Raw genomic sequence first — 24,497 nt, 5'->3', positions numbered from 1 at the left:
ATTTCGTTAGCTTTTAATTCGTCAGTTGTTACTTCTTACTCCTTACTCTGTATCGCTTACTGCCATTGTAGACTGGCCTTAAGCCTCGTCTACAATAGCCGTAAACGTAAGGTCGCGAGCAAATTGACCAATGACAGTTAAGCATTTTCGAAAATGCGACCTTACGTTCTATGGCCATTGTAGATGACCCATAAAGGCCGCCGCACACACTTTTATATAACGCATAATACATAAGGAAACTGATTGGTCTATAAACATATTCAACCAATCGAATTCCTTATGTATATACATTATGCGTTATGTAAAAGTGTGTGCGGCGGCCTTTAGGCTTCTCTCTGCTGTGATCTGTGATATATGTACAATGGGTGCAGTTGATTAAATTCATTATATCTATGTTTGATGTATATATATATATATATATATATTTTTTTTTGTTATATTATATAGTATGTAATTAAGTTAAATTTTTTTGTGAAAAGATTAATCAATATTTTTTTGTTTTTTGTAAGTATACTTTTAGAAAATACTTTTACAAATTGTACAAATCACCTAAGTAGAACAGAAAGTCACAATAGTGTCAAAATATGTCAAAATGGCAAAAAAAAAAGATCAACAAATAAGTTTTTGTAATCATATTCTCGTCATTTGGACATCATTTGATGTTACTTTGATATTATTGTGACTTTTTATTTTACTTGGATAAGTATACTTTTAAAAATCAATGAGAGAGAATTATTACAATTTTAAAAAATTATATAACGTGTAATAAGATTGTTAATAATTGTTAATATGTATTTCAGGTAAACGACAACATTAGATTATATATACTAAAAAGATATACTGATTCATGATGTTGTCAATGGATGCAATTGCCCATAAGTACATAACTGAGGCAGTTATAAACATGAATATTTTAAGACAAATAGAAAAAGATCTTGATATAGATGAGAAGATCTCTGTGTTGTTTTTAATAATAGAAAATTATGCAAATGCATTTAGAGATATTTTTTATCTCTTTCAGAAATTAAAGACAGAAAATTCATACATAATTGTAGATTATGTAAAAAAGCATCCAGAAAATTGGGAGAATAAAATTTTAGAAGCATTATGCATTCTAAATAATCGAGAAGTAATAAAGAAATTAAGAATATCATATAATGACTTAGATTTACAATATATTCCAAACATCAGGTCACATTCAAAAAATGTAAACGTAGTTGCAAAGTGCTTATATAGACTCTGTGAGGCTTTGAATGAAAATGAGCAAAAATTGTTATTAAGCTATGTTAAATCTGACAATTCTAATTATGAATCATTATTAGATGATGTAGATTATCTTGAATTGCATATGCTTTATTGGATGCAAATTAAATACATTACAATTTCAAAAGGTATACATTTATTATTTTTGAAAAGTATTTGTTTTTTTACACAAATAGATAAAAATGACTACTGAAAATATATTTTAAAGATAGAATAATTGTGTAGACATAATATTGATAAAAATATTTCAGTTATACATTTCAAAATACATAATGATGACAATTAAGAAGTTGAAGTGAAACTAAAGCTATATAAGTTAGCAAAAATAAAGTTTATTATATATCTTCTCTATTAAGTATATTTGAAATTCTATCAATTTTGTGAACTAGAGACATGTCAATTTCATTCTAACTGCCACCAAATAAAATATGCTATCATAGTACAAAAAAGTTTTTCTTCTCAAATATTATACAAATGAGATTAAATCATATACAATTACATACATAATTATGTAGCAATTTGTAACTATTATTTAAGAACAAATAGAATTTAAAAATTCAAATTGTCTTGAATATAAGAAACTTGTTACATTGATTACTACTAGTAAGCTAATATGAACATTATAAGAATTTTATTACATGAATTTTTTGTATATATTTCTATTTTTAGATGAAAAACATAATATGGAAAAATTATTAAGACATTTAAAGAAGTTTGAAGATGTATCAATAGAAATAATTTCCCTTGATTTGGAGAAATTTGAAAATCGATTGCATGTTGTTGATACTCATGGGAATTTTGGGACAAATGACAAAAACCATTTTCATTCAATTTCTTTAGAAGGACCATTTCTTGCAGAAAAAAATAACGAAAAGAAAATACAATTTATTGATAGTGGATTGTGTATTATTATAAATCAAATATATTTTGAAAAAGAGGTATTACATTAATATTTAATCTGAAAAAAATTGTTTTATTCTGTATTTTTTCTTTTGTCTTTTAGTACGAGACGCGATTTGGAACTAGTACGGATTGTAAAAATTTATCTGAAACATTTCAGACTTTTGGATTTAAAGTCAAGATATTTAAAAATCTAAAGAAAAAGGAAATGTTACAAGAAATAAAAAATATTTCAAAAAACTATGGTAACAAGTACGATTGTTTATTTCTTTGCATTTTAAGTCATGGATATAAAGGTAAGGAAATATAATATGTTAATAATTATGATCAATATTAAATACAATATTTTTCTTGAAAAAATTTCTACATCTGAAAATATGTTTTATAAAAATATATGTTTTATAAAAAATAATGATCAGAGTAATATATCATACTGCAAATTATATATTTATTTTTTTGCACTATTAATTTATATTTAATAAATTGTGAAATTTATATTATAGGAGGTATAATTGCATCAGATGAAAAGGAAGTTTCACTGGAAGCAATTGAAAGAGCTGTTTGTTGTATGGAATTGAAAGATGTTATAAAAATTGTTATTATTCAAGCCTGTCAAGGAAAGACACGTGGTAGGGAAATAAAATTAAAATTATAATAAAAGAGAAAAAATGTATATTTGAAAAAATTAAATATTATATATCATAATAAGAAGTTATAAATAGTATATAATGAGAAGTTATAAATAGTATATATTGAGAATTTTATAGTTATGTAAGAGAGAAAAAACTCTGAAAACCATCTGTATATGTGTTGAGAAGAATATTTTTCAAAGTTTTTTCAAATATCTTGATATTTTCTATTTTAATACATTATACGTACGTAATTTTATTGTGTAAATATTTGAAATTACTAGAAGGCAGATTTTACTTCTAGGAAGTATAAATAACTGTTTGACAACTGATGGTTTATCCGATTCTCCTGCACTGGTATCAGAAGACATTCGCCAATTTAAAAATTTTTTTTTATTTATGTCAACAATACAAGGTTTTGTATCAGTACGTCATAAAGATGAAGGTAAATGATTTTAGATAGATTTGCATAATTAAGTTTTAACCTCTTTTTTTTATTTTTAATAATATTTTATTATTTATTTTCATTATTCAGGTTCATGGTTTATACAAGCAGTTTGTAAGATTTTCAAAACTTATGGGAATCGGTTACCTTTCGTTGAATGCGTTAGAAAAATAATGACATCTATGCAAGAAAAAAATGGAAAAATAGAAGGGACTCAAGTTGTGCAATTGCCAGAAATACGTAATGATCGTTTAGATTCAGATTTTCAATTAAGGAATGTAATTACACCTCCACTTTAAGTATAAATATGTGTTTTAAACTTTTTTCGTATGTACATATGTAAATATAAAAAATTTTACAAGATAAAAAAGAAGCTAAGTGGAGAAAAGGTCATACCTCTTATGATCTATTGTTTTTATTATTATTTTTTAAATTTTATGAGACATATATATTTTAACATGTAGAAATTTCTCTTTAAGAAAAATATATTGAATATTTATCATAATTATTACTATACTATTCTCTTACTTTTATATCCATTAGACTTAAAATGCAAAGAAATAAATAATCGTTTGTTACCATATAGTTTTTTGAAATATTTTTTATTTCTTGTAACATTCCTTTTTTCTTTAATTTTAAATGTCTTGACTTTGAATCCAGAAGCTTGAAATGTTTCAGATAAATTTTTACAATCTGTATTAGTTCTAAATCGCATCTCGTACTAAAAGAAAACAGAAAAAATACAAAATTTTTAGGCGATTCTAGTACCAGATATGTTGTAGGAGATGAGAGTTTTTTTGAGTAATTTCTCGCAACAATCAAGGAGTAATCTTATTAAATTACGCTTCCCAAGTAATCACTGCGGCCATATTGGAATTGTGATGTCATAAGAGAAATAACACCTTGAGTGCTACTTTTGAGTAAAAAGATATTTAAATGAAACAAGACTATACAGATCGTTTTCGTACATTTGTAAAATTATCCGAAAACTATAAGCTCTTTCCTTGATAGTTACTATAAATGACCGTAAAATAAGTGTTAAAAAAAAGCCTACTTATACGAAAAAACATACGGTTTGACAATAACTGTCTAAAAATGGAAAATGTTCCTTTCACATAGTATATTTCTTGCCAAGATTAGTTTTTGGACTTTCTATCCAATATTATTGGATATATTTTATTTATTTATTTAATTTTTATAAATAATTGTATTTTAAAAATAACTATTATATCTTTTCTTTTTTACGCGTATATAGATTCATTATATGGATGCTTATTTGTTCATAAAAATTAAGAGGAGTAACATTATCACTTATAAATTGTTGAATTTATATTATTGCATCCCTGGAGTTTATCCTTTAAAGCTACGTTTGTCTATAAAAAATCATCTTCAAGTGCGATGTGAAGAGTTTATTTGTAAACAACAGGGGACATAGATTCAGAGCAGCTGTCAAAAAGTATATGGTCGTTAGTGTCACAGTTCCATTTCTCACGGATGTTCATACTCGGGTTATATCAATTAATAAAGTTATTGTTTTTTTTATAAAAAGAATTATGTATAAACTTTATTTTAATGCATGATACAATAGAAAAGAAATATTTTACTAACATCAATTTTAAATATTGATAACAATTATAATTATTATATGAATTGCTTCGAGATGTTAATTATTTCTAAATATATTATGCTTTATTTTAATATATGCTTATTGTACATTGCTGTGTTCTATTGAATTGAAGAATGCTTCAATTATCACGCGTATTACAAAATAATATAATAATTCAAAGATTGACATGAGACTAAAACCAGCAAATAATCCAAGTAAACCGCCAAATGATGCTAAAAATGTAACAGATATTACTTATTTTTATCTAATTATATTTTTTTAACATCATGTTTATCTTACCGAATAAATTACGCCAACTATAATTGACTGATCGCCGATATTGAAAGCCGACTAAATCGTTGAAGAATATATGTAACACACTATGATTGCGTACGCTAGTGGAATTACTACAAAATATAATAATAGTATTATTAAAACATGCATGAATGTACACTACGCAAAAAAATTAAAGAGCCATTTTTATCCTTATAAAAGAAATCAATTTTCAAGTAGTTGCAACTTGCTTAAAAATAATCGGAATAAGATCAATAAAAAAGCGTTTCAAAGCTTAAAGTTTTTAGTTTTAGAATCTTTAAATAAATTTCAATTCATTCTATTCGTTACAAAATAACATTGTAAGAAAGCGACGTCTGTCGATTGAACAAATTTTTTAAAAGTTTGTCCAAGAATACGGGAACAAAAAATCCTAGCACAATTTCATTAATTAGGTGTTAAAGAGCAGAGTTTCAGCTTTAATTTATTTTTTTCATGAATATTGTATAATTTTTTTCGCCGAGATATTCATTATTAAAGCAAAATTGAGCTATTGACTTTGAATGCTTATAACTAGTGAAAAAATGATCGTAAAATAATCATTAAAAAAGCAATTTAAAGAGAAAAGTCAGCACTTTAAAATACTTTTATCGGTTTTTCAATCATTATTAATTTTTTAAGCGTAATTGTTACTTAAAAATTAAGTAAGAATTGCACTTTTATCTTTTTTTTATTTCAAACAATAAAAGTTAACGAAAAAAAGCTAAAATTTTCATGAACTTTACAATATTTACAAGTAAAAAGCATTCCAGTTCAAAAAGCCAAAATGTTAAGTTTTTTCTGTACATTTCAAAAACTTAAATTAATGATTATGTACAATCATTTTTTCACTAATTATAAGCGTCAAAATTTCAAAGTCAATAGCTCGATTTTGCTTTAATAATGAATATCTTGGCGGAAAAAAATCATAGAACATTCGTTAAAAAAAAGATATTAAAGCTGAAACTCTGCTCTTTAACATCCAATTAATGAAATCGTGCTAGAATTTTTTGTTCTCGTATTCTTGGATAAACTTTTAAAAAATTTGTTTAATCGACGGACGTCGCTTTCTTACAATGTAATTTTGTAACGAATAGAAAGAATTGAAATTTATTTAAAAGATTCTAAAACTAGAAACTTCAAGCTTTGAAATGCTTTTTTATTGATTTTATTCTGATTATTTTTAAAAAAGTTGCAACTACTTGAAAATTGGCCTTTTTTTATATGGAAAGAATTGGCCCTTTAATTTTTTTGCGTAGTGTATAGTTAATAAATCTGCATTAAGTAGAGTTTTTAAGTTATTAATGTTAATTCCCATACACATATAGATTCTGAGAATGTTTTAAGGATGTCGTAAAAGCATATTTTATATACATTTCAGAAACATTCGAGTACATATTATGATATGCTAATAATATACTAATAAGTATATAGAAAGAATGCTATTATGTTTTTTTCCTGTTTCTAAATACATGGCAAGAATATCTTTAAAATATAAGAGGTACAGTACATGCTAGTCTTATAAGATTTAAGTTTTAATGATTTTAGGATGTCTTTCTTAATGTTCGTTGGGTAACTATTATATTATAACATATATGTTATTCATAATTATATTTCATATAAAATTATAACAATTAATTTAAGGTAATTAAAAAAATAACAAAATATATTTAATTCATAAAACTCGAGATTTAAATTTGTATGGAATCAATCGATAATTTAATAATTTCTTAAAAAATTTTCTTATAGAATCGTTTGGTTTTGTATGAAAAAAATGCTTGAAGAGTAATTAAAAAGATTTGATAGTAAATAATTATTTTTATACGCATAAAAAAAATATATAAAATTGTTTAAATTGTATAAAGTTTTGAAGTATAATTAAAAGATTTGATAGTCATTCGAATAATTTTAATTAAAGGATGTGCTCAACTTTTGATGCTTTATACGACTGAATTGGTTTCTTTACCGAGAGGTTGTTGAGAAACCTTTATCGTTATAGTAAATAGAAGAATTCAGTATTCCAAAAGAGCTTTCTATAGGATAAGAATATAAAGAGCAATCAGGTATGCATCCGCAAGGTCCCACTTTGATATCGACTATTTCGCTTGGTAGTTTTCCGTTACTCTCTATATCTGGCCAGGAAGAATCCAACAACTCTGTAAACAAACAAATATATGTATAAAATGCATGATAATTTATTTTAATCTAACTAGATAATTTATGAAAAAATAATATATTTTTTAAAAAAGTGATTTTAACAAAAGTTGTATAGTTTTCAAAGGAAAATAACAAATATAATAACAATAACAAAAAAGGCAATATTATAGTATATTCGTTCTTACATAGAATTGTTAAAATCATGTCAAAGAGTCGACTTGATTTTTTAAAATAGAAACCCTCAATTTTTTTATTACATATTCTTGTAACTGACATAAAAATATTTTTAAAATATTACTAAAGTTTTATTTTGATCCAAGTATTTTACAGTTAAAGCTATTTAAAGTTGTTAATTATAGTTTACGAAATAGTTAATATCTTTACTAATATGTGTGATTTGAACTAATAATATTCAATAATAATCTTTATTTAAGTATTTTTTAATCGTTTACGAATAAAATGATCCCATGTAGCAAACACACGTCATTTTGACGTTAAAAGGGGGGAGGTAGTATACTAAAGTTAAGCCAAAAAAGAGAGTTTTTACATAAAAAAGTCAAGTCGACTTGTTACCTTGACAACTCTATCCAAGAGTAAACTAATATTGCCATGTCAGATTTTCTTTTGAAAACTGTATAACCTTTATTGGAAAATATTTTGTTTTAATTATTTCTTTAAAATCACCTGGTTTCTAATGTTTTTGTTTTTTTAAAGTTTTTTTATATGCAAATTATATGCAATTACTCGTTCCATTATTAGTGTCACCAACGATAGTAACAGTACCTCGTTGGTATTAATGTTAAATACAAAGCATGCTAGGTATTGAACACTGAATCCATTATAGCTTTTGGTAGATTTGATAATTGAATGTAAATATATGTAATGTAGTACATATATACACTTACCCTTATATCTCTGTAAGCATTGGCTGTCCCTAAGATTACATATTCTAGTAGCTGAAATAAAATATTAATTTCGTTTTTAGTATTCTCCCTACAATGTGCATGTACTTTATAAAAGAAGTTGAAAAATTATAAAACAATTTTTTTATTATTTCTATATAGCTAAATATAAATACATTTAATATATAAATATTAATCATATATAAGTCATATTTTATATAATATTATTTATTTTATATCTTATAATAAAACACACAAAAGAAGATAAGCAAATAAAGGACCCCACAATTTGACCGGGGCCGATTTTACACCTATAAAATGTGCGGGATCCTTTATAATTTATTTTAAATTTTAATTTATTTATTAATAAATTTTTAATAAATTTATATGTTATGTTTTTTAAAAAATGTTAATATCTGTTTTATATTCTAAATAAAAAAATTGATTTACTTCTCAAAAAATAAAACAATTTAAATTTTCCAGATCAATGACAGGCCAGACGTACAAACAATGTGCAACAGTGTGGAGAATTAAAAAAATTTATTTTATACAAAATTATAGAATTATTTAGAATTATAATATTATTGATACTAAAATGAACTAAAATAGTACGTGATCCGTTGTAATAATATAAAAAATTAAAAAACAACATGAATTATATACAACTTTGATTGCAAAGATACATAAAAAAGACGTGAAAACATATTTCATTTATAAAAATGTTTTTTTTACTATGTTTTATTTTTCTTAGTAAATTTATTTCTTAGTATTATATTTCACGATAAATAGAATAGGAAAAAGAAATTTTACAAGTTATAAAATTTTTTTAAATAATTGTTTTCGAATTAATTTTCTTTTTTTACATACTTTGTCTACTTACCATTTTGTGGAAAGTAATAAGGAATGCAACCACATTTTATTCTTGCAATGCTAGCTCGACATTCTGCGAGGCAGTTGTGATATGAATATTTCGCGAAAGTTAAATTTCTCTCTTTAACATTTGCATATAGTATTTTGTCTGCTTCCTCAGAAAATATGCATCTTCGTGTAGAAATCGCCAAACTCTGCACTTCGGGTTTTGAATACATTTCCGTGGGATTAATACTCAAAAAATGTTCACTATTTAATTGTACTAATTGAATTTCGGCATTAAAATCTGGATAATCGAGCGAGTAGTGTATCATGACCTATGACACAATCCACATAATAATATACTTATTTATTAAATTTATAACTGATATTTTGAAAAATAATTTGAAACTCAGAATTATATGAATAGTATGCAACATATAAAAAGCTGCATTCTTAATAAAATATTCTATTAATTTTTATCTAAAATACATAATATAATTTTATGTATTTCATTAACAAATATAATTATTTGGAGTTTAATATTTCTGTTCAAGTCATTAAGATAAATTGTAAATTTCTTTAAAAATATACTCTAAAAAATATCCTAAAAACTTTTTCAAAACAAAAAAATTAAAAACACAAACTCTAAACACATATAAAATAGTAAAAACCAATGCACAGAACAAATAAAAATTTTTAAAAATAAATTGTTACGTAACTGTTCAAAAATTAATAAGTCTTCAAAAAGTATGGGATCAATAAAATCAGCCAAGTGATTGATTATGTGCTATTAATTTATAATTTGAAATAAGATAGGATTTCTTTAATTCTATATAAAGCATTTTTGTACGCGCGCGGTGTATAATTTAAAAAAAAAGTTTTATGTGAATTTTCATAATATAAAACGGTCTTCAAACCATTAATGAATGAACATTTATTTATTATTATTGATCTAATTAAATAATTGTTTTGTAATTTATTTCATCTATTTATTTTGTTATTATTAATATCAAAAAATAAATAATATAATAAATACAAAATAATGTAAAAAATTTGATACATTTATTTTGTACACAGAGAGAACGATTTGTTTGAATAATTTGTTTGGATTTATTTATTTTATTCAAACAACGTTATGTCATGTGAAACATTATTTTTATTGACTGAAAAAAATATTATTTCGTTGAATTAAATAATATTATATGATACATGTTATTTTAAAAATCCAATAATTTTATTAGTTTCTTGAAATAAATAGCTTTTTTCGACTATTTCAAGCATTATTAAATCTAAAGAAATTTTTCTCTCTGTGTAATAATGTAATTATTTAATTAGTTATGTTTTTATCACTCAGGTTACATAATCATCCGTTTATTATAGAATTTAAAAAGTAAAAATTACATTAATAATTAATTAAAAATAAAAATTAAAAACATTTTATTATTTCCGTTTATTTTCTATGATTATAATGTTTTTTATGCGTTTTTAAATAATAATTAATTAAAGATAAATTAAATAATTAAATACTTAAAAGTAAATTATATATGTGTGTGTTTGTGTCGAAAATATAACATATAATATAATACATATGTATAAATGCAATGAAACGGAATATTAGAGATTTATAAGTATTATCCGTAAATAACCGGTTAATTGTAATTTTCCTACCGTGTGGGTTAATTGTAATTTATGATAATATAATTATTCATTATATTATTGTCTTTAACAGTATAAGAAATTTTATTTCTGAAAAGATGACTAAGAAAAAAATAAAAAAAAAATTGATTAAATTACCTTTAATCCATATGCTCCAATAATAGTAGCATGGTAATCGTTGGGCTCAGCATTTACTATTACAGTCACACCAGTCTCGAACCCGCAGGAAGCAGAATGCTCCATTCTTTAACAAGAAGAAACTATGTTAATAAAAAAATATGCGGTATTATATAGTGATTATATATACCTTTCTCTCTCTAAATTTAAATCAGGATTGGATTTTAATGTTAGGTTTTAGAAATTTTTATTCTGATGTATATTAAAATGAATAAAAGCGGTGTGTTTTTTATCCTAATATTATTAATTATTATCTATTTTTCTACTTCTATTTCTATTTCAAAAGCTATGATTCTTTCACATTTACTTTTATTTTCTCACTAATGGCGTATGATAATGTCGCTTCTATTATACACATATTCTTTTTTTTGTTTTCAATTTTTTAATCTTTTGCCTTAAGTTTTGTAGGGAAATATAGATTGCAAATGATGCAGCTACCCAAATAAAACATTTAAATTAGATTGTTATTTATAGCAAAATTCATTATATTAAGTTAGTACAATAGGGAGTTTGCATGATTTTGAAAAACAATTGCATTTTATAATTTATATATAGTTTTAAATGTAATTATTTTTTTTGTAATTTTTTAATGCAAATTAAGCGAGAAAATCAATAATAAAAATTACATTATTTGAAATTGTCGAATACGATCCGGAAACGACCGAGTCCTCCCGAACGCGATGTGACGTCACAGTGCAATATCTGCATTCGGGGAGACGCTAATAGCGCTAAATAGCGTGAAATAGCGTCTCCTTAAACCTAACCAATATATACAGTGACAACGCACTATTTTTATTTATTAAAATATCCAGTTATTGTGAAAATGGGCAAAGGTAACACGTACAAAACCTGTTTTGTACCTCTATGTAAAAGTACAACAATTAAAACACCCAATAAATTGTTTTTCTTTGTACACTCGGCGTCAGGTATGCCTTAACACACGAATTTATGCACATATCAGACACACATGCAATTTTCACATATGCATATGTAAAATTCTAAAATATATAATTTTGTTGACATGTACATAAATTTGTGTGTTAAGGCATACTTGACGCCGAGTGTACCTCGAGATCAAGAATTATCGAATATCGCAATACAGAATACAGAAAACAAACGTTTGAAACTATTGCATTGTGACGTCACGCACTTCAACCAATCAAAATCGTTTTCTCACAATTTAAATTTTATTAAATTTTAATTTAATTTTTTAATACCTTTCTATTGATTAAAATTTAAAATTTTCTTATAAATAAATTTATAATAATATATATTTAAATTACATATATAAAAAAATGTATTTTTTTAATGCAAACTCGCTATTAAACCATAATTTTTTTTTAATTATGCAAAAACTTCAGAAACCGATTATAGTTATAAAATTTAACAGTTGTTCCGTTTGGTATGTATATATATGTCAAATATATTAACAGAATAAAATTAATTAATTAATTAATCACAAACTGCGGATTTTTTATTGAAATCATTATAAACCCAACAAGTCTTAAAAAAGTCTTTCGTAAGTCTTAAGAATCACGTTTACAATGTAAAATTTGATTTTGTAAAAATTTATACTTCTCCGGTATTGTATTTGGAAGAGAGTAATAATTAAAACTGCAGCACAAGCCATCCCGAGATAAAGCTTGCTCGAAGATTTTGTTACATTGTTTGTGTATGCCCTTCCACTTGCATATAGTTAACAGAGTACTACAGTTTTGCGTAATCTAGAAAAAAATAACAACGATTAAACTCTTTGGAAGCAGTGCTGAAAAATAGAATCCAATGTATGAACTAAAAGTGTCTTAATTTATAATAATTTTATAAAATTATTAATTTAATAAACTGAATATGAGTTTTCCATAATTTTCTTTATAAATTTAGCAAACAGAAAACAAATATATATATATATATATATATATATATATGCTTGTAATTTCATAATTATATCATTTATAAGAAACATTTTTAATATTTGTACATATACCATTTTCACTACATCAAGAATAGACATACTATTGTCATCTATAATATTTTGTAAGCGAGTAAGATTTTTCTGAACGTCATATCCGAATATTCCCGGTATTAACAATTCGTTCATCAATCGCATTTCTCTAATCAAAAATTCTTTCGAGACATTGGATGGTGTCTTTCTGCAAAAAATACAGTTGACAAGAGAAAAATTTTTGCAATATCATTATAGATATAGTCGCAAGATTCCCTAATAAACCATGTGTCAATATATACTCACAATTTTTTGACGAATTCCTTAGTCAAATTGTAAGACACACGATTAATATTGCATATTGTTATTGCAGGAAATGGATAATTCCATATTCCATGATGCGTCGATTCGATAACTGTCAAAGTGGGATGAGTAGCATAATAATTCCAAGACATTTTCATTAAAACGAGAGCACAGCATAATGATGTAAATACCGTTATCGCCCAAATAATTCTATAAATAATTGTCGATAATACGTACATTATTATTATAATTTAAATATTAAGCTAAACATGTAAAAAAATTCAAGCACGTTGTACATAAATTAAAACTCATTCTTACATTTTTTCAACAATAATACTTTTAAGTTTATGTATTATATTTTACAAATAATTTTATACATTTTAGAATAAAAAATATTTTTTGTATTATTTTCTCTCTCTCTCTCTCTCTCTGTCTCTATAATTATACATATATGTATATATATGTATACTTATATTTTTCCAGATTTTTCAGGGTTTCCATACTTTTTCCTCACTCTATATATAATACTTTATTTTTGTCAAGAAGGGATTACAAACTTTCTATTCATTTATTTATTCATACCATACCTGTCACTTTGCATTTCTGATACCTATTATAATCTTCTATCTCTTCTACATACATCTCCATATAATTACTATATAATTTATTACTCATTAAAATTAAATAATAGCGCATAACCTTTTTCTTTCAATTTATTAATTATAATATATGATATTAATGAGACATATTAAAGAGAAAATAGAGAATACAATAGATAACACAGATTTATATTTATATAAATATAAATCTGTATATAATTATGAATCAAATTAATTTAGTCTGTATTTATAATAAGAAATTGGAAATGAGACATACCGCTCCGTTTTGGGATGCTGAGTTTGACTGATATATTTGTAACCGTGTAATCCGGTGTTGGAGCAAAATTCGGCGGCCTGTTTTTTCAGGATATTCCAACATCCTGTTTTTGAATATAATTCTTTGTGTTGATTTTGTATCCTGACCTTCTTCATATCCAATTGATCGATTATCGATGAAGTTTCGACGAGTAAATTGTAAATGTTAATAATTATGGTAATTAATGATATATTATATGGACAAGCAAGTTGGAAAAAGTATAACAGACTCTTCTCACGGATACGTTAGCGCGTTAACTGCTGCGTTTTCGAGTAAATATCAAAAGCACACAATGCAGTAGTACATTACGCGCGCGCGCGCGACAGACATAAAAAATTCATTTGACCTTCCATCGATTGGTGCATGATAATTTCTAACTTTCCTGATGGTTCGCGATTTTATCTGCGTATAATTAATTATTAACCTATGAGAATATATTAAAGCACAACTAATGCGAACATCACACATTTTCGTGACATTTGTGACTTTTTCACATCATAACGTTCCGTTTACATTTCGTGCCAACAAAATGTTTATCTAGTGAATATCAGTGATAACGCGGTTTGATCAGAAAAGATAAAATGAATGTTGTTAAATGTGTTGTTATTATATACAAATATAAGTTTCATATGATATTTATACGATTATATATGATTATATATGACGTTTAGCTTATATAACATTTAGTTTATAGGCTTTTAATTTAATATAGCTTATTTTTCTAGGAAATTAATTTTTCCTTATCATACAGGATGATCTAGTTTAATCTTTTTCGCAATTATAATTATTATATAGGAGTAACCGGTATGTATACTGGAGTATTTTTTACAAAAATGTTTTTACATAGAAACAAACTAAGTTAAAGATGTTTATATATTATGTCTGTTTGTTATTCTGGAAGAGATTGGAAATGTGTATTATGTTACATAGAGTTTTAAAGCTCAATAATCCATTATATACCCAATCGTCTTACTATATACACAGAGAGAACGATTTGTTTGAATAATTTGTTTGGATTTATTTATTTTATTCAAACAACATTATGTCATGTGAAACATTATTTTTATTGACTGAAAAAAGTATTATTTCGCTGAATTAAACAATATTATATGATACATGTTATTTTAAAAATCCAATAATCTTATTAGTTTCTTGAAATAAATAGCTTTTTTCGACTATTTCAAGCATAAATTTTATTAAATCTAAACAAATTTTTCTTTCTCTGTATCATACATAAATATATAATATAATATGCATATAGAAACAGTGTTATAGTTAGTTTTTAATAGTTATCAACATACCAGGATACTAAAAGAGTAATTTATGAATATTATATACTAAAAACTTGAAAAAGAAGTACATGAAAAAAAGAAAAAGATTTCTATTATATGGCAGTATGTGGCACAAAGTTGATCTTAGACATCCTATAAAGTAGCATGCTTTCTGATATCTGCTCACTTTGCATTTTCAGTGAATGAAAGGTTAAAATAGAAATTTACTTTTACTATCATTTAGAAATTCATTTCAGATAACGAATAATGCTAATAGCTTAGTTTACACTGAGCATTTTATACGCGTACTAAGTACTACACTAATCAATCATATGTGTAGCCAGTCTTTTAAAGAATGGAATGGCTGTGATTGGCCAGTAGTATTTAATACGCGTATCAAAGTATGTCGGTGTAAACTAAGTCATTGTCCCTATATATACTATGTCTCAATATACATTCCCTCTAATTAGTGTAACTTTATTCTGAATAAAATTATTATTGAGAAGATTTGTATTTTTAATATAATGATGTGTTTCTTTTTCAAAACTTATGGTCAAATTTTAATAGTTATGATATTTATGTCAAAGTTTGTTCAATATTAAAAATCGATTTTTTGTGAAGGCATCTTTAAATCATAATATATAATTTCTAAATACACGATGAATATTTGGAGTTTACAAATAGTAGAGGAAAACACGGGGGAATCAGAGCAACAGGATTATGATAGCCACACACTTATACGAATACTCAAACGAGCTTGAACGTGTTTTGTCGTGTTGAGACGTAGAGGGACGCGGGAGGAGTTAGATTATCACATTGCATCGTCGCACAGTCAATTGTTCATGCGCATACAGGCCGTACAATCAGTTTTAGTCTTCGTGGTTGTAATTTTTGACGATCTTTAAACAAGAAATGTAAATATATTGAAAATATGTATTGCTATAATTTATTACTTTTTCATAATAACAGTAGATATCAGTAATTAACGTTAACAGTTTTCTGCCTTAAAATAACCCAGGTAGCACATGTTCGTTTTATAAACGTTTTCTAAACGTATCCAATATTTTTTAACCGTCAAACACCAATAAAAAATGTTTCAACAGAAACATTTTTAAAATCATGGTTTAAGAAACGTATTTTTTACGTTTCTATAAATAGAACAAAAATTAATTTTTTAATTCAAAATTATATATATACACATTATTAAGACTGTACTTATTAAGACGATCCCCAGATAGCACAGAAAATTAAAAAATGACGAAAAGATATTTTTTTTAAGTTATCTTTCTGACAAGGCTAAAAGATGTCTAAAAGAATATCTTTCTACCTACAAAAAAAGTCATTTTTTAAAAGATGTCGTCTAAAAGTCATAATTAATTTTAGTCGACGAAAAGATGTCTTTTTAATCATCTTTTCGACAAGACAAAAAAGATCGACTGTTTTTTAATCAAGCAATTCGAATTAAAAAAATATGTTTAAGGTAATGGTGGCCAAATGGCTTCTATTACCCCTATGGCCCTATGTTTACATTTTGTAACGTTTTTTTTTCATTTTATTGATTAAGATGCCGTGAAAAAGAGAAAGAATATCAGATAAATGTGAGATGAGATGCGGATCTTGTGGCAATTGGTCGTATGCTGAATGCTCTGGTTGCGATTCATCAAAAGAATATGTGTGTGATTTTTATGTTATGCCATATAATATGGCAAAAAATTAGTTTTCTATTTAAATTTAAAGATTTATATTGTGATGACTCTTATTACCCAGACTGCTTTGACCCTGTATCCAGGATAATGGGAGCCAAAACAACTTCTTTATAATAACAAAAAACATCTTTGTTAATTTTTTAAAATTTTAATAAATACTAATTAAAAGTTGATTATCCATAACATATAAAAAACGCCTATAATTTAATTAAAATATTATTATCTTTATATATTTTTTTTACTTTTTTTTAAGTGGCTCCAATTTCCCCATGTTTCTCTAAGCAGACGGTTTTAAAAGAGTCTCATACTTTCAGAACTATTTCTTATTTCTTATTTAAAAATTTAAGATTGAAGGTCTTCCGCTTCTGGCATATTTTACTATATATATATACAATTACTTAAAACAACTCATCGTGAGAAATATATGGGCTCTTTATTGAATCTTTGGTTAGTCGAGGTAACGACGTGTTCGCACACGGTCATGTGCCATGGTGTTTAGCACTTTATCTGCTTCGTCGAAGTTATTAATGATAGTAGCTGAGTCAGACATCGCGAGACGCGGGGGCGATATGGCGACGAGCGACATCTTCAAAGTTTAATATCCTCGCGACTGAAGAGTCGCTTTTACCCGCGAAGTCCTACTACTTGTAACCTCTTGTCGAGTGTACACTGGTATCAGTATCATTGGGCCTTTTTGTCCTCAATATCTCTTGGAATCTAGTATCTTTGCGAGTGCGATTTTATTTCAAATGAATTCTACAGCTAAGTGGTTATATATAATTTATAAATATATTACATTATATATATAGGAATTCAAAATTACTTTGAAGAAAATTGTGGTCTTCTAAATTGGATTAATTGTAAGTTTTTAACAATCGTATTCTTTTTTTTTTTAATCAAATTATAATAAAATATGGTGTAACATTCTGATTTAATATTAGGCGTATTTTTAAATAATGAGATTTAAAAATAATGCAAATTTAAACTTTATTTTTTAAATAAAAATATGTGTTGTTTAAAAAATAATTAAGTTGATATTTGATCTTTATTTAATAATTATAGAAATTAATATATAATATTTTAATATTTATTTAATGCTTCCTAATTTTATCATAGTTGATGCTTTGAATTATCATTATAAATTTATACCCGCAAATTATCAAAATATATAATAATTCTTTTATTTAGAGATATTCTAATATCGCATTTTTAATGAAATAAAAAAAACAGTGATACATAAATGTTGATTTATATATTAATATAAAAAATGTTAACAATTATTTTATGTATAAATATTAAAATTAAAAATTAAAATCAAGAACAAAAGAAAAAGTCATATTACAGTTAATATTTTTTACTATAATTGTTATTTATAATTATTATTCATAATTATTATTCATATTATTTTAATTAGAATTACAAAGAGCTTGAATAGTTTTAGTTTAGTTCTCCATATTTTTAACAGAGGAAATTTTATTAAAGGAAGATTTTATTAAAAGAAAGTTAAAAAGAAAATATAAAATAATCAAATAAACGATATATAAAGAAACAGACTCAAGTGCATTTAGATTGAGTTGGTCACCAGTAGGGTAATTTTAATTATGAGATAGTTCATCCCAATGTCGAGGTTTCGAGAAGGGAAAATTACTGCTCATGGAAGGGATGAATCTGGGGTAGATGGGGTAACAACGTATTATACATTTCCCTGTCAACCCCCTCGCACTAACCGCAAACCCTTCCTATTCACCCTTCTCTTGCCAACAATTTGTTAACTGCTATTGAATTGACTTCAACCAGTAACTTCGAAGTATACGCTCATTAAAACGTGACGACCTTGTCTCACACACACATTGTTGCTTAAATGATGATTGTTTCTTGTAAATGATGTGTTCTGTCGTACATATCGTGCGAGATATAAATAGAAAAAACTAAATGTTTTTTTTTTGTAACAAAACAACAAGCCTCGTTTTTTTAAAAGTTTGTTTTTTTCGGATATATATTTAACATCTTTATGTTTTAAATATATGTATATAACATAAAGCAATAACTATTATACTATATAACTATTATAATAATTATAATTATTATTATAATAATTACTTAATAATTCTATACTACATATTACATACATTATTATTTTGGTTACATAAATCTTCTTCTGGACCTTATAAATTCGAAGGTAGTAATAATAATTATTATTGTTTCACGCTGTATATACATTTGGTATCCTTTTGACTAAATTAAAAATTATTGGTATAGTTTTTTAGTGTAAAAATAAAAAAAACAATAATTAATGATCCTTAAATATTGATAATAGTATTATATTAAACAATGTCTTTTACATAATTATTTTTTTAAATATACTTATAAGTTCTTTTTTCTTCTTTAATGAATTTCTCGAATTTATAATAGACATATAAAATATCTCGAATATATAATAGACTATAAACATACGAATATATACACTATCATATATTTGAATTATAATTAATCTATTTTAATTTAACTTATTCAGTATATATTTGTTTTGTAATCAGTAAAAAATAGTATTTTATTTATAATTTAATTTTTAATTTAATTTTTAATTTTTAAAGTTACTAGTACAGCAAAATAATAATATCTACGATATACAATATATATCATTTTCTAAATGTTATTACTTATTTTTGCAAAATAAAATGTACATTAAAACAATATTTTATAGTACAATAAAATTTGAACTGTCAAGATAAATTTCGTAAAAAAAATTAATAATCAGTTCTTACAACACGATATGTCTTATATAATGATATGATTATACTTATATAACGATATTTATTAGTAGTAGATTGAATTTTTAATTTAGTGAAGATGGAGTAAGTAAAGTTTGCATTGAATTGAAGAAAATAGGCAAAATAAGACGGAAAATAATGTTTAACGCAAATAAAAAGGTACAGAACAATTTGCTACAAAAATTTAGAAAGATACGTAAAACAGATTCTCAGAATACATATAAATACGTAATTGTAATTGTTTTTCTATTCCAAAAATTTCTATTCAGATTGTGTTACTTAATTCTGAATTTAATGCAACATTATATCGTTTGTAAATAAAATTTTATTTATGCGGAAATTCCTAGCTTAAGTGAAATAAAAGGAGAATCTTTTATATTATAACACCATATCCTTGAATAGCAATATATTGAACGGCAATATACTCAATCGTGTGGCAGGAGTCGAGCAGCGAATTGTTTAAAACTACCCCAGGACACGATGTACATCGTGGGGCAGATAGGTAGTTTAAAAAGAAAGACGGTTATAGATATGAAGAGTTTCCCCAGGGATTTGTACCCATCTATATGGCATCTGTATTATGATGAAGGCGGGGAAGGGGTAACGCATTTCGCGGCACATTGAGTCCACAGACTTTAAAATAGCTCCGAAACCGAATCTTCGAATTGTAATATCTGGAAGAAAAAATCCGAAACGCACGGGACATGACCCTCCTCTCCATGTAATAGGTGTATTAACATCGAAAATTTAATACGCGATTTAATATTCGATGTATTGAAAATATTTGCAGCGGATATTGCGTTAGCATAGTATTGATAAATTGAAAGTGTAAAGTTAACTATTGCCGATATATTCTTAATGAATTAATTTTTAAAATCAAAGAAATCTTTTTTAATAAATAGAAAAGAAGAAAGAAGATTAATTTAACTTTTACTTATATATATATATATATATATATATATATATATATATATATATATAAAGTTAACTATTGTCGATATATTCTTAATGAATTAATTTTTAAAATCATAGAAATCTTTCTCAATAAATAGAAAAGAAGAAAGAAGATTAATTTAACTTCTTTTTTACTTATATATATATATAGACTGTAAAGCGTGACTAGTAAGATGAAAAAGGAAAATATTTTTTTTATCAGCTTCATTTTTGATACATTTAATTTTGACAATTTCAATAGAGGATTTAGTATATTAAAATAATTGTTTAGAAATGAAGTGAAATCAATGAAAAATTGTGACATTTACTGTCTATTATTTACTGTATTCTCGAGATAAAATAGAAATAAAATTTCTAATGTAAAAATATCGAGAGTACAATAATTTTTAAGTATTAAGTGATTTTTAAATTTTCTAAAGATATTGCAAAGAATTCGCGCGCTCAGGCGCGTAGTTATGATCTGTCATCTGTTATTGATTTTTACAAATCAGATAACATTGACTTTTACTGTACAGCTGATTTTATCATTTCTTATGTGCATAGATACTATAGTCACAATTATTAATTAGTTATAAATGTTATACACAAAATATTTAATTCTTTTTTTAAATAACAATTTCATTGGAGTTAATTAATTATTACATTAAAAAGAAATTATAGACTTAATATATTTACATGTTTAAAAATGAGGTTTATTTTTGGTTTGATGAGATAAGTGTTTATTAAAATTAATTTATTTATTATTTGTCTTGTAATAATCAATAAATAAGTAACAGATTGATACGTATAAATGTAGTTACAAACTTTCACGCGCGAATTCTACACGATATCATTGGCAAACTTTGATCTTTGATTTAATAACTAAAAAGTTAAAGAATTTTTTGATATTTTTGTATAAATAAAATAATATAAAATATCTTTTAATTATATAATAAAATATAATGTATAGAATGAGTGTAACAAACTTTGGCAGATTGTTAAAAAAATCATTCTGACAATGAGTAAAAAATGCCAAAAGTTTGTTACACTCATTCTGTACATTATATTTTATTATTATAATTAAAATACATTTTATATTACATTTTACATATTACATTTTATTTATACAAAAATATCGAAACATATAAACATTAGATTCTATTCTCAATATTTACATAGTTATAGAAATTATAAAATTTTGCTACTATCATAGTAAAATCACATGTTTGGTAGAAAATGAGGCCTTTAAGAAGTCAAAACAACAGAAGAATACGAGATATCAGTTGCTTATAATAAATTTAACTATAATTACAATAATTTTACTATTATAGCAATAAAATTTTACAATTTTTGTAACTATGAAAATATTAAAAAGTAAGACCTATATTCATATATATCGTTTTTTATTCAGAATGACTTCCCAAACAATCTGTCAAAGTTGGTTACACTCGTTCTGAATCATCCTGTATATATGTACACATATGATATGCTATGTCTGAAAGAATTTATTGTAACCTTTCTAGAAACAAACACTGATATCCGCATAAGTGAATTAACATCATGTGTCGATCTTCCCGAATAGGTCTTGAAAGAAATGCGCTCCATTGACGTGGATTGTTCCGTCTTAATCGAACGTTCTCACTCGATGTGACATCCGCGCAGACGAGACCCTTCGATTGCGTATATACCTCGACGATAAAACCTCCTTTGCGTGGATTAGTTCGCTCAATCAGGAAATATACTCAGGGGCCCCCATAAAGTCTCCCAGCGCGTGCAAGCCCCTATATATGTATATATGTAGCTGCTATATACCACTCTGTCTTTCTTTCTATGTACCTCCCCTCTTTCGCTTATCGAACTGCGCAACTAGAGCACACATGCCGATATATATAGGGTGAGGAAAAAGAATGGGAACCCTGAAAAATCTCAAAAAATATAAGTTTTACAGAAAAATGTTTTAGATAAAAGTCGTATGGTTTCGAGAGGGACATAAGATGGCGTCATTGATTTGACCTTGAATAATCGCTTGAAAGTCACGTGAAGGTCTCCAAGTAGCAGATATTCGTTTCAAAAACGTTTCACAAATGTTTCTGCGAAACGTTTTAGAACCCGGCTTTTAAAAATGTTTCTGATTGTTTAAAATGTTCATTTAAAAAACGTTAAGGGAAACGTCATTTTCTAACAAAAAAATGTTTAAGAAACTATCAAAATATGGTTTTTTTCTTTTATTTGTGAAAAATTTGTTTATTCACAAATTCAATAAAATAATGCATATATGGATATAATCCATCTATTTTCATCATGTTCTGAATCTCTTGTTGAGATTACATCAGAAGTCAAACTGACAAAAAAGACATAATTTAAATTATACTTTTAATACCTGTTCTTTTAGGCTTTATATGTTATGAAAACTTGAATACGAGTTATAGTTAAGTCTGAACAAGCCACGTAATGGCAAACAAAGGAACACGTATATTATAAAATAGATCTTTTTTGTCTTGTCGAAAAGATAATCAAAAAGACATCTTTTCGTCGACTAAAATTAATTATGACTTTTAGAAGACATCTTTTAAAAAATGACTTTTTTTGTAGGTAGAAAGATATTCTTTTAGACATCTTTTAGCCTTGTCAGAAAGATAACTTAAAAAAGACATCTTTTCGTCATCTTTTAATTTTCTGTGCTATCTAGGGATCGTCTTAATAAGTATAGTCTTAATAATGTGTATATATAATTTTGAATTAAAAAATTAATTTCTGTTCTATTAATAGAAACGTAAAAAAAACGTTTCTTAAACCCTGATTTTAAAAATGTTTCTGTTGAAACGTTTCTTATTGGTGCTTGACGGTTAAAAAATATTCGATACGTTTAGAAAACGTTTATAAAACGAACATGTGCTATCTGGGTCATCTTCAATTTCTTAAATGGTACCCTATTTTTAATTACATATTCTTATAGCTTATTTCGAGAGCTTCCCAAAACACTATAATAAAACTTCTTTTGGTTAAGAATTTCCTAAAATATTTTAAAGTTTGCCATGATACTTTTAATATAAATCCTTCTTCGATTTTACCTTAGATTTTTTTTCTATAAAACTTATATTTTTCGAGATTTTTCAAGGTTTCCATACTTTTTCCTCATCTTGTATAACATTTGATCATACATAGCAAAAAAATTAGCGAAAATTTATGATTATAATTATGAGTTATGAATTCTCTTTATTCATATGCGGTATGAATTTTCGATTGCAATATTTTTTTTAATTCTTTAATTATATTAAAAGATTTTAATTTTTATTTTTACGATTTAAATCAGAATTAGTGTCTAACACAGTGAGACAGTTTAAGCATTGCCGCAAAGCTAATTAATCTATTTATTATTCTACGTGAAGTCTATTCGTCGTATTCTATTCAGGGTCGCATGATACGAAGAGAACGTTTTATTCTCGATTAGTTTACAGAAAGTTTGTTTGCGGCGATGTTTACGATAAGTATAAATTCGGAAAAGAGATTTTCGAGGGATTGCATTTTGCTCGGTATTGAGGCGTATCTTGGGTGGTTAGTTCTCTTGAATATAGCTCTAGATCCACTGGATCTTTCTGAGTTCCCGTAATACCTTGCCAAGAACTGAGAATTCGGGACATGGCCTGGGCGGATCCTTGGTGCCGATCTTTTAATCGTAACTCGCGGCTGAAGATACACTTAAACGGATAAATTTATTTTATTGTTTTCACAATAATATGGCAGCACTGAATTTTTG

The 24,497-nt window shown here is 25.5% G+C and overlaps 2 protein-coding genes across 2 annotated transcripts; one reads left to right on the top strand and one right to left on the bottom strand.

Annotated features, from left to right (window-relative positions):
* The first annotated feature begins 339 nt into the window (after positions 1-339).
* Positions 340-4,838, top strand: Dredd (Caspase-8 Dredd). The gene is made up of 7 exons (XM_072904801.1): positions 340-504; positions 801-1,391; positions 1,933-2,201; positions 2,267-2,459; positions 2,667-2,792; positions 3,097-3,237; positions 3,328-4,838. Exons 2-7 carry the CDS (start codon positions 848-850, stop codon positions 3,534-3,536), a joined length of 1,482 nt encoding a protein of 493 aa, XP_072760902.1. The 5' UTR covers positions 340-504; positions 801-847; the 3' UTR covers positions 3,537-4,838.
* A 92-nt stretch (positions 4,839-4,930) lies between these two features.
* LOC140672556 (sodium channel protein Nach) lies at positions 4,931-14,298 on the bottom strand. The gene is made up of 10 exons (XM_072904800.1): positions 14,021-14,298; positions 13,148-13,354; positions 12,884-13,049; positions 12,475-12,623; positions 10,861-10,966; positions 9,095-9,401; positions 8,218-8,268; positions 7,122-7,311; positions 5,144-5,250; positions 4,931-5,076 (listed from the first exon to the last, which is right to left on the bottom strand). The coding sequence occupies exons 1-10, from the start codon at positions 14,173-14,175 to the stop codon at positions 4,943-4,945; spliced, it is 1,572 nt and encodes a 523-aa protein (XP_072760901.1). The 5' UTR covers positions 14,176-14,298; the 3' UTR covers positions 4,931-4,942.
* Between the last annotated feature and the right edge of the window lie 10,199 nt (positions 14,299-24,497).

This window comes from Anoplolepis gracilipes, chromosome 13 (genome assembly GCF_047496725.1).
Source record: "Anoplolepis gracilipes chromosome 13, ASM4749672v1, whole genome shotgun sequence".
Lineage (NCBI taxonomy): Eukaryota > Metazoa > Arthropoda > Insecta > Hymenoptera > Formicidae > Anoplolepis > Anoplolepis gracilipes.
This window is presented reverse-complemented; position numbering and strand designations above follow the sequence as displayed.